This window comes from Leptodactylus fuscus, chromosome 4 (assembly GCF_031893055.1).
Source record: "Leptodactylus fuscus isolate aLepFus1 chromosome 4, aLepFus1.hap2, whole genome shotgun sequence".
Classification (NCBI taxonomy): domain Eukaryota; kingdom Metazoa; phylum Chordata; class Amphibia; order Anura; family Leptodactylidae; genus Leptodactylus; species Leptodactylus fuscus.
This window is the reverse complement of record NC_134268.1, coordinates 45,513,357-45,525,936: the sequence shown is the minus strand read 5'-3', so window position 1 is coordinate 45,525,936 and position 12,580 is coordinate 45,513,357. Positions and strand designations below refer to the sequence as shown.

The 12,580-nt window shown below is 43.5% G+C and overlaps 1 protein-coding gene across 1 annotated transcript in view; it reads left to right on the top strand.

The window, feature by feature from the left end:
- Window positions 1-1,049: 1,049 nt before the first annotated feature.
- Window positions 1,050-12,580, top strand: part of LOC142201133 (uncharacterized) — a 279,771-nt gene continuing 268,240 nt past the window's right edge. Inside the window, exons 1-2 of the mRNA XM_075271958.1 lie at window positions 1,050-1,113; window positions 6,134-6,313. Of these exons, the coding sequence (XP_075128059.1) occupies window positions 6,155-6,313 (159 nt within the window). The 5' untranslated portion in view covers window positions 1,050-1,113; window positions 6,134-6,154. The remainder of the gene's footprint in view (window positions 1,114-6,133; window positions 6,314-12,580) is intronic.

The window sequence follows — 12,580 nt, the reverse complement described above, 5'->3', positions numbered from 1 at the left end:
GACGAGACCAAGCCAACGTCGCCATGTAGCCCTAGCCTTAAAGGGGTTGGCAACTTTCAGACCAATATTGAGAGACAAATGGTTTGTATAATAAAAAGTTGTACAATTTTCCAATATACGACGTTCTGTATCAATTCCTCACAGTTTTCTAGATCTCTGCTTGCTCTTAGTCATTCTGTTACCTCTAATGGATAAAACTCTGACCATGGTCATGTGACATACGGTGCATGGTCATGTAATGAGCACACAGGTGCCGCTCGTTATAGTCACAGCACAGTAATCAGACATCTGCCTGGTAACGAGCTGTGCAGCTGTGTGCTCATCACATGACCATGGACTGTAAATCACATGACCATGGACCATAAATCACATGACCATGGACCATAAATCACATGACCATGGACCATAAATCACATGACCATAAATCACATGACCATGGTCAGAGTTTTATCCACTAGAAGTAACAGAATGAATGACAGCAAGCCGAGATCGAGAAAACCATAAGGTATTGATACAGAAAGTATATTGCAACATTGTATATCTTTTTATTGTACATTTGTTTCTCAATATTGGTCAGACAGTGGCCAACCCCTATAATGTGCGCAGCTCCTACACGATACAAGTGTCTATGTGGCTCTATCTCTAGGCAGTCACTACAATAATCCTTTTATAAGGGCGCTAATAGATATTGCAGTCCTGTATAACAGACAGGTGCAGCTTTATACATAGAACACCATTCACAATGGCTTCCAGTGACCTCAGCTCTAGTCCCATATACTCTATACCACCCTGCCTGTATACACCAGGACATATATCCCACAATGCCCCCTGCAGCTGACTACTTGACTACCAGCCCAGGTTACAGCTCCTTCCCCTCTGTTCCTAAACAATGTCCCCAACAACCAGCAGACTAGCAACTGTATAGAAGTGTAAGCGGCTGCATTCCGCAGCTAGCCAATCACAGCGCTTCTTTCACTGCAAACAGTAGCCAGAAGTGATGTTATCTGCGCTCTGATTGGTCACATCCTGGGACCTGTGTGTGGGCGGGATGTGAAGTGTAGAGCGGTGTTATTTGGTCATTCGGCGGTTTCCCTGGGTCTGTACACCTGCGAGGTAACTACACATCAGATACACTGTATATAGATATACATACATTGTATACATATGTATACTATCAGACATGGCTGCTTTATACACTCCTGCGCTGTCCCCGCGACTTCTGCACTTCCATTGTAGTCGGTGCTGAGGAATGAAGTTGTGGAACTACAAGTCCCAGAATGTCTGTGAAAGTGAAAAGTTCTGCAACTTTTCCCATAATCTGTTGTATTAATGCAGAGTGTGCGGCAGGAACATGTATTCTATCATATGCTGCTGCTTGCTGGGGCTCAGCACTTATGTGCTATGCTCGTTCCCGGGCGGCTGCTTTCCCTCAGCACCAATACTATAGAGCTGTATACTGCACCATGTATTGTACAGTATACAGAGCAGGGCTGGGGCTTCTCTCTGACAGATTTGGGATTTTATTACTGTTTCTGATGCGTATTTGCTGTTGAATGGCGCATTTCTCAAGCCACCGGTGTCATTTCCAATGGCGTGATTTTTATTTGTATTTGCCATAAAAATAGCAGCGCTTTACAGATATTGTCAGTCACTGTCCCATAGGGCTCACAATCTAGATTCCCTATTTGCATTTATTTGAAGTCTGTGAGGATACCGGGAATAACCCCGCAAACAGAGGGCTGCATTTTACCTGTAAAAATGTAAAACCTGTGCCAAAAACCGCAGCAAAATTACAAGTAGGTTTTTTTTTAATGCAGTTTTACGCCAAGTTCACACTAGTGTTGACTGCCCTCCAACGGACAGCTGGACCACTAAAATAGAGGTTATATAGGAAGCCCGCTAGACGGGGGCGTAACTACCGTAGAGGCAGCTGCCACAGGGCCCGGGCCATTAGGGGGCCCAGTGACAGCCGCAGGTTTTTTTTTTTTCGAATGGGCTGTTACGGGCCCTATTCACTTGCCGATCCTGGCTGAGCCAGGATCGGCAAGTGACACAGCGGGCCCCACAAATACTATCATTATACTTGGGGGTCTTTGCAGACCCCCGAGTATAATGATCGGCGGACCGGGAGAGGTAAGGGAACATAAAAAATACTGTTACTTACCTCTCCACGATCCTGCCAGGCCTCCTTCATACTTGTCTGACTTCACAGTCTCGGTTCACATGGTCCATCAGGTGTGTATATCCTAATAGGTGACTCTCATTGTTCTGGAAAGAGATGTGTGATGCCCTTTATTCACTGTTGTGTGAACAGAGCCTTATTTTAGCCATGTTGGCTGGATTTACCATCATGTACCTTATGGTGGGAGAAGGACTCGCAGTGACTGACCCCTATTTCACATCTGCATTGGTATTCCGTCCGGAAAATCTGCATGGGGACCCTCTGAGTGGAATACCAAACTCAATTGCAAGCGCTGTGCAGTAAAAGCACACGGACCCCATAGGGTGTGCTTGCCGCGCGCTGCCCACATGAATCATGTGGAAAGGAAAGTAGATAGTGAACTACTTTCCCATCCACATGTTCTGTGCGGAGATCTGGCAGCAAGCACATGGGCCCCATTATAATCTATGCATTTGGTATTCGGTTGGGGGGGTCCCCCATGCGGATTCCCCCGGACGGAATACCAACGCAGATGTGAACCAACCCTTACTGTCCTGTATTCTGTCTGGGACAGTCATTGGGAGGCAGGGGCTCCTAGTGGAATAGATAACTATACTGGTAGGAGTCCTTTTCCTGGCATAAGGTATAGGCCGATAAATCTATCCAACATACGGACCAAGTTTCGTGGCTGAAACTCGGACATGTGAATGCGCTCTTACAAAATCAGGGGTGTATGGAGGTATGGAATGGGCCCATAGATTTCTATATGCACTCTATTATAGACCCGTATACCTTAGATATGTAGTACAGCCCTAGCACCAGGTATATATTCACCCTCCCTGCCGCTCTGCGGTGGGACATTTGTCATCTACAGAAATATATCAGCCGCAGAGCTGTGTTCTGGATTGGGAAGCGGCAGGTTTTTATCTTTAGTGCATTGCTTTTAAGATAATATTTGGTAATCTATTTGCTTTAAATAATGCATCAGTTAGTAACCTCAGAGGGTGCCTTACAATAGGACAAATTTCCTGTGTCTTATTATTGCAGATAAAACCCTGTTATTTTGTTCCTTTCTTCTTCTTCAGCCGGCGTAATTACGTTTTACAGATAAACATGCTGACATTTGTAATTTAATGTACGGGGAGAGGATGACGATTACCAAAGTGTCCTGTAATGAGCGCTTACAGGGGGAATTTTTTCTCTTTTATTACTAATTTTCGAGGTTTGCGGCAACAGTTGTTTTTGAAGAGAATATTGACATACGATGAGAGAGGCTACACAATAAAACATCAGGCGATTGCCGCATAGGAAAACTTAGCACTGATACCATTTATTTCCACTGGTACTCTTCATCCAAAGCAAATGTGATAAAATCGGGTGAGGAATAATTCCCACGATTGTTTAATAGTTATAGTGGATGAAATAAAAAACTCAGTGGAAATAGAAATGATCCTAAAGCTGGTTTATAAAGTTGTTATGCAGCCACTATATGGAGAGCAGTGTTATCTGCTCTATGGAGGCTGCTGAAATTAGCTGATCAGCAGGTGTCCTGGGTGTCGGACCCCCACCAATCTAATATTGATGACATTATTATGATTATTATCATTATCCTGAGGATAGGTCATCAGTATAATTTTTTCCCAGAAAGCCCCTTTAGGGTAATTTCACACGGGGGTTTTTTGGTCAGGAATTTGAGGCCGTATTCACCTCAAAATCCTGACCAAAAAGACGGCTCCCATTGAAATCAATGGAAGCTGTTCAGGTATTTTTTCCGATAGCCTTGCGCCTTGCGATTCGGCCTGAAGACACTCTCTCCTCCTGACTAGGCCCATTCATTGGGCCTAATCCAGAGCGGAGTGCGCGGCTGGATGTCGGTGAAGTGCACTGGAATTCATTCGCGGTTACCCGGATTATTTTAGACCGGAACCTGAGGTGGCCTCCCCCTCAGGGTCCGGTCCAAAAAACCCAGTGTGAACTTACCCTTAGGCTGAAAGATGCTGTAGAAAGAAATGCAATGTGTTTCCACTGCAGTCTTTTTTCGCTACTTGGTGCCTGAGCCTTCAGTGGAGTCTGAGTTGGAAAAAAGTTACTGACTCAGCTTGAAAATAAAATGATTAATATTTATAATTGTATTCTATAATATTGTATAATTAGATGTATAGTTTGTTGTTGGAATCAATTAAGGCCCGGTTCACATCTACATTCAGTAGTCCGTTCGGGGGGTCCACTTGGGGACCCCTGAACAGAATACTGAATGCATTAAAAAGCAGTGAGCAATGAAACCACACGGACCACATAATGGAGTCCGGGTATTTTCCGAGCGGTGTCCGCACAAATTACGTGCAGAGAAAACTACTTCAAGCAGCGCTTTTCTCTCTGCATGACTCGTGCGCACACAGCACAGAAAACACATGGACCCCATTTATAGTCTATGGGGTCCGTGTGGTTTCATTGGTCCCCGCTTTTTAATGTTTTACGGTATTCCATTTGGGGGATCCCCAAGCAGACTCCCCGAATGGAATACCGAACGCAGATGTGATCTGGGCCTTAGAGGATTCTCACTGCTTGTGACTGGCTGTTGTTTTCAGCTATTTATTAAAGGTGTTGTCCAGGTACTACAGTTCTGGGCCAGCTGTCCCTGGTGCTCTGTTGTCCCTCAGTTACTGTCTGGTCCAGCGGTGCCAATGTGACTTCTGAGGCCAATCCCCTGGGCACCATTGGACTAGACAATGTTGGGGGACACCAGACCACCTGGGATAGGTTAGTATGTTTTTTTTTGTTTTTGTTTTTTTTTTATGTTTCACCTTCCCTGGCCTACTGACCCAGAACGATTATTCCTGGCCAACTCTTGGGCTATGAGAAAAATAGAAGAGTCGAGGTCAGTGGTTCAGCCTACCTATTCGACAGCCTTGCATGCTAAGGGCTAGTTCACACGGGGGACAGAACCGCGTATTTTGGTCCTGATTTTTATGCGGGAAGCTGTGTCAGAATTGGGCCAAAATGTGCCTGCCGCGACTGTCGCGGCTTCCGACAGTCACGGCTTCCCGCTCCAGAGTACGCCCAAATGAATGGGCCTAGTCCGGAGGGTACTGTCACGAGGAGGACGCCGGGGCTGAATCAGCCGCTGAATCCGCCTGAAGCAAGGGCAGCTCGCTTCTTTTTTCCACGAGCCGGAACATACCATACTACATAGACCTCTATTGTGAGGGGACAGATTCTGAGGTGAATTCGGCATCAGAATCCATCCCCCTTTTGCCCATGTGAATGAGCCCTAACTGATGCAGTTTTCTGGTAAAAGGCGCGGACTTCACTGAGAATGTGACTTTCTTTTTCCTTAATGTAGATTGTAAGCCCCATATAGGGATCACAATGTACTTTTTTTTTTTTTTAATTCTTATCAGTATGTCATTGTAGAACGGGAGGAAATCCACGCAAACACAGAGAGAACATACAAACTCCTTGCAGATATTCCTGGCGGGAATCAAACCCAGGACTCCAGCGCTGCACGGCTGCAGTGCTAACCACTGAGCCACCGTGCTGCCCCTGAGAATGTGACTTTTGCTGTCGGATATTGTTTCTGTCTTGTCTTCATCTACTTTACAGTTTCTCTGTAACAATGACATTAAACCAATCCAGTAGAAAGACATAAACACAAATGTGACAAACAAGAGCGAGCGGCGCTGACGGGATGAGCCGAATGGTTCTGGTTTGTAATTAATCCGAAACAGAAGCCATGACCACATGTTACATTTTAGGCACACACAGACACTCCTGCATTACAGTAGAACACTGTTTGTCCCTGCCCGGGGTTAGTTTGCATGTTAGTTTCCATTTGCTGTAGCTATATTCAGATGTTCTGTCAGACACATGGCTTTGTTAGGAGCGCAATACCACAAACTAATTACCATGCTTTTTAGAACATCTGGTTATAACATCTTTCACTTCAATATGTCTGACATCAATCTGTTCCAGCTTAGCAGCAGTGGCATTAAGATGAATGGGCTCAACATGGAAGTTGGAATCCTGAAATCTGAATTGCATAAAAGGACCAGAGAGATGCAGGCGCTGGAAGCCCAAGTCCACCAGCAACGAGAGAGTCTACACAGGGCGAGCGACAAACTGAAGGACACAAAGCGAGCCGCTGCGAGCAAGGTAACCAGACCGGGTGCACGTGGCAATAGCTGTCTCCAAATAAGAAATGGAGCCCCCACATGACCCTCTCCTTCCAGAAGGGGTCCAGAAGAGACTGAATTATCTAAGTTATACAGTTTAACCACTTCCGGACCGCCCATAGACTATATACGTCCGGATAGTGGTTGTCTAGTTCTGCCAGGACGTACCTGTACGTCCAAGCCAGAACACAGCAGCTGCACAAAATCGTTCAGCTGCTTTCACTAGGAGCCGGCTGTAACTTCAGCCAGAGCTCCTAGAGAGATAGCAGGGCAGGTTTATTACTCAATGAACGCTGTATACACAGCTATGGACGCAGCCATAAATCAGCTGCCCTCTGACCCAGCAGACAGTGATCTGTCGGGCTCAGTGTCCTGCCAGAGCTTCTGGGTCCTACAGGACTCAGATCAGCTCTCTATACCATGTAGCAGTGTGCAAGAGGTTGGATTTCTCCTGTAACTGAGATTAAATGTAGCAGCCTCAGTTATAGGAGAAATCAGCCTCAAGTACAAAAAAAAAAGTGATCAGATGTCCCCAAAGGTCTCTTATCACCTTATGGGGACACAATCTGGGAAAAAAATAAAATAAAAATATAATAAAAAAGTTTTAAAAAAAAATGTAAATAAAATAATAAAAAAATAAATAAATAATACGCTAATAAAACGCCGTTATTAAAGGTTATAGCCCCACCCCCGACGACACCATACAAAATAAAAATTACTGTAACGGAGAGGAAAAACTATATTATAAAGTTTTTCAGTGACACTTTGTGTTATTAAATAAAAAAAAAATTATAAATTGAAAACCAGACACAATTTCCCTCCTATTTTGTTTATATTTTCCTGGATATAAAAAAAATTAAAACACATTTGAAAATAAAAATAACATAAAAATAAAGCCCTATGTGTCCCCGAAAAAAGACGCAAAAATTAGTTGACTAAGACATACGAGAAAAATTTTACAGACCTCAAAACCGCACATACATAATAAACCTAAAATGTGTCTGGTCCTGGACCACAAATTGGCCCGGTACTGAAGTGGTTAAAGAGGACCCTTCACCTCCTGGGGCACATGCGGTGTAATACTCCACTAGAAAGCCGACAGCCCCCGGTGAAGAGCTATCAGTGCCAGTACCGTAGTTCTTTACTGTCAGAAGGGCGTTTCTGATAGTCATCTATTGCTGCGTCCATAGACGAGTACTGGGGGGGGGGGGCGTTCCTCACCACTCATTGTCATCACTGGGCGGTAAGCAACGCCCCCTTTCACAGTACAGCGCAATAGGTGCTACTGTGAGGCAGGGCGTTCCTGAATGACTGTCAGGAACGCCCTTCTAACAGTGAAGAGCTCTTCACCGGGGGCACAGAAGATGAAAGACGGCGGCTTTCTAGCGGTATATAAAACTGCATGTGCCCCAGGAGATGAAAGGTCCTCTTTAAGCCTATCTAGACATCTCTATGTTCTTTGCAGTCCAAGGTGTACAATCATTCCCTCTGCATATACTTTACTTCCTATTATAAAAAGTAACCAAGCCAGTGCACATATACTTCACTTGTACAACCCCATTATTTTGGAGTATATTTCCCATTTGTCACCATCACCCCCTTTTTTCATTCTGTCGTCCTAGAAGGAAAGATAAACTTTAAACATATACATAGTTAGAGATAATTTCTTTTGTAGAAATAATAGTTCACAATTCCAATGGCTCTCTAACTTAAATGGGATGTCACACAAAGCAAACTGGAGGACCTTTCTCCCACTCCCACATTCAACCTGTCCATTGTTAGGCCGCATGTGGGTGGCACAGGTGATGGTCGACAGTCCCATTCACTTCAATGGGAGCGCCAGAGATAGCTGACTGCTATATTTCAGCTACCCCCGCTGCTCCCATAACAAGTTAGCCCTTACCCAAAGGATATAGCCCAAGAACAGGCCTTGGGTATTTCCGTTGGTTCCTGCTGAAATGAATGCACCCCCACTAATCAGCAAGTTACCCCCATCCTCTGTATAGGGGTCATTTGTTGTTACTAGAGTACCCCTTATAATCTTTGTGTACTGGGGATAAAATATAAACGGTGTGCAGCAAAACTAAAAGGTTTGTCCCCCAAATATAACAACATCTATGTGATTGACACCAGTACAAGCCTATCAATAAATCAGGTACGTGACCAAGAAATGCTCCCCTAGTGCTGTATTTCTAGGTGCCATTGGGATGTTTCTTGCATGCAGTGTCCCAGGCTCTGCTTTCCAGGCCCTCCTTTCTACTCTTGAGTGTCAGCTCTAGTGTCAAGAGCCATGACTCAGAGTGGAGGGCATGGGGCTGAGGAGCGTGCAGTGCTTAGAGCCCAGCACAGTGCACATGCGAAAAACACTCCCTTGACCCCCTTGTGGTCACACTGGCAGGGGTATTGCACCTTTATTTCCTTGATCATGCAGACTGCTCTCCCTATCACTTCGCTTTTTAGGGTTCAGAATTATTTAGATTACTTTTTAGTTGGCTTTATTTTTAAAAAGAGAACTTGTCACCACAAAGTTCATCTCTTTACATCCTTTAAAGAGAACCTTTCACCACTTCTACCAGGTCACTTCTTTGCACCATTTAATAGCTGTTGTTCTACTGATTCTAGCATATTTGGTATTTTCTTGGTAGCCCTCGATGTTCTCCAGCAAACAATGTTATTAGTTTTGGTATTTGATATACTATATATAGCATATAGGAGGATGGTGTTAGGGTGGCAGATATATTATATACTGTATATATCTGACATATCTGTTGGCTGTTAAACCTTTTCAGTAGTCAGCCATCTTGCTTGACACCCCTATATACCATATGTGCACTCTTGGCTCATCTGCATAGTGCATAGGAGGGGGAAAAGATGCTGGCGGACATGTTCAGTATCACATAAAGAACCAAACAATTGTGCAGCTGAAGTAAAACCAGCAAATCCTTATCTGCCTTGACATCTGCCGCCATGAGAGCGTTGGCAAAAGTCAATACACATCTATACAGTGTAGGTGATTGTTAAAAACAGCCATGCTGACTATGATATGGAGAATGTTCTAGATGACACCTTTTGCTTTTGGTCACTGTGCAGGTGTTGTCAGACACAGAGCAACCTTCTTATACCCCGATCTCAATAACTTCAGACCTCAGATTAAATGGTCGGCTAGGAATTTTTTATTTGATTGATTGGTGGGGGGCTACATGGATCAGCTGTCTGGGGCCGCTACTACACACAGCATAGAAGTTGAAGCGGTTGGCCCCATTCCCTGTATAGTGGCTGGGTACTGTCACTGCGGCTCCATTGAATCCTATAGAATCTGAGATGCAGTACCAGCGTCTGGCCACTATATAGGGGCCAGCGCCAATTACTACTGGCCTTGTGGTGTGTATTATGGTATGTATAATTCAGGTATCTGAAGGATCAACATACAGCTGATCTATGCAGAGGCCGTCTGTCGCCCACCAATCAGATATTAATGGAAGAATAGTCCCTGAATGAAAAATTCCCTTTAAATTCCAGGGCCTTTTTTAAGAATACATAGTTCTCTTCCTATTAGCTAAGCCATTTTATTGGATTAACAATCGAGACGTGCCCCGGCGACCATTAGTAGTTTATTGTTTGCTGCTATTGACCCTTACTTTTTTGGTGCTGAAGCAAACAAAGGGCCCATTTTTCTGTAGGCGGACACGCACACATGGACATGGCTCGTCTCTCTCACCCACCTTACTTGTTGACTGTTCCAGGAAGTTAGAAGAGCAATGAAAAAGAAGAGTACACAGTGTACTGCTTAAGAGCATTGCTTCTTGATTTCTTCCCCGCTCACAGGACATTTTTAGATGCGAAGAATATTTTTCTTTCAAAGTCATATAACCAATTTTCACTGCAGTGTTATTTCTTGGAATTAGGGAAGTTTAGTTCAATTTGCAAGACTACAGCGCCTCTGAGTAATTTGGAGATGTGATACAAAACCTCTGTTGCATGTGATCTTTCCATGACCCCCCTTACCAAGAACTTTTTACACACCGCCGCTGCCGGGGGGGTGGGGGTGCGATGAGTTTCTTCAATTTACAACAAATTAGATCTGCTCTTTGCTATGTCTTTTGAGTAGATAGTTACCATAATTGCACTTAAATTGGTTTCAGAACAAACAGATGTTACCTTATAAAATCATTTTCATTTGTTGGACTGTAATTTAGAAAAAAAAATGGAAAAAACTTGATGTTCTTATTTTACTTTGCTGATTTCTGCTTCTGTTCAGATAGAGAATAAAATTGAGAGAGACACGGCTCTTAACCACAATTGCTCGTTCAGATACGTATATCTATATGTATAATAAGACGTCTTTAAAATGGCACCCAGTGGTCTGGAAATCTCGGCTTGGCATTCTTGCAAAATAGTTGTGTGCAGTGGTCTTGAATGAAAGCATGGTGGCACATTAGAGACACCATATTGAAGGTAAGGTGGATAGACAGTGATCCAGTGACTCAGCCTTGCAAGCTTCCATGTTGTCCCTATGATTTAATATCATTTTAGTTTAGTTTAATTTCGTTTTAATTTAGACTAATATTATGTCCCAGCATCTTGTGATATTACAGAGTTTATCAGACTGGTAATTAAAAAAAAAAATAATAAAAAAAGGACAAAGCTCAAAAAAAATTGATACTCGCCCTTCTGATCTCGAACCACCACCATTGTCACTTGTTTTTGATCCTGCTGGTTTCTACTTCCTGGTCAGTCTCAATAGACAGGAAATGACTGCAGGGTGACTTCCTGTGTTTTGAGAGAAACTAGGAAATAGACAGCCGGTAACACTCGCAGAGTAACTATACCGAGACAGCTTTCAGTAATGTTTACATGACGCGAGCCACACTGGTTTTCATTTCTTGGGTCCACCTGGGGACCTGAAAAACCGAAACCCAATCCGCTTAAAAAGACTATAATAGGGTCCACCGGGTTTCCGCCTGATTTCCATCCAAAAAATGCGAAAGAGAGAAAAGTCCAGTTTGCAGGACTTCTCTCTCCGTATTTTTCAAGCGGAATGGGGGACGGAATTCCCGAATGGTCACCGAACGCTGGTGTGTGCCTGGCCTTACCTTTATAAAAAGTCAGTCACTGGCTTTTTTATGAATTAGAGGATCTTCACTGTGTCTATCCAACCATGACTGTCACACATTTATTAAGGAGTCGGAGTCAGGATGTTTTAGAATAGAGAAGTCGTAGTTAGCGGTTTGGCCTATGCATTGCATAACCTGATAGAAATAATACTGGGTTACTGATTGGGCTAATCATAGCATTAAAGGCTTGTTGAAAAAGTCGGGCATGATGTTTAAGGGGGCTACCCCTAGAGGGCAGCAAGCAAAGGCACTGTTTACCTACTTATATCTTGGAAAACAGATTTGCATATTTTTCCCATAATTCCCCCAGTGGAGCGAAAAAGGCTTTTGTAAGACTCCATACACCTGAGAAGGTGATCTCTCCTTAAGGAGTGATATTATCCACAGAACCTGGTAGAAATAAGGTATTCTTATATATTTGGAGGTCAGGTAGCTGGAACCCCATGGATATATTTGACATGTACACTGGAAACCTTCCTGTCATATAGGCTCAACCCAGATCTCAGAAGCCCAGAGCCTAATTGATATAGTTATGATTATTTTATTATTTATTGTAAGCAACCAATAAAACATCCACTATACACAATGTATCATTTACACATTGGCAAAAGGCATTTATGGAGATAAATAACCAGTAACGTGATCACTTTTCTTACACCGAGTGCAGATCTCACATTTTTGGGTCTATTCATTATTGTTTCCACTTGTAATATGTGTGACTTTGTAGTTTTTGTTGTAAATCCCTTTCCTGGATGAAAAATACCCATTGGGAAAAGACTGTTCAGTGTTCGAGGACAAGAGAGAGCTGAATAAGAGGGCTGCGGCTTGTGGTTGTAAGCAATACAAGTAATTGTCTTGTGGTTTACAAGTCTGACATTACCTTCCAATACATGGGATAGGACACATCTGCTTAGACTGAATTCCATGAATCTACTACCTCAAGGACAGACAGGTTTGTCCAGGAAATGAACATGGATCCATCCTTACTTTCCTGGCACACTATCACCTTTACTTAACCACATCTTAATTATATTAACTTACAGATGCATTAACAGAGCTATTCATCGATCTTTTGTGATCCTCTGTGGGCCCATGTGGCCAGGGATTTGTTTTGGGACCAGGATAGAACCAGG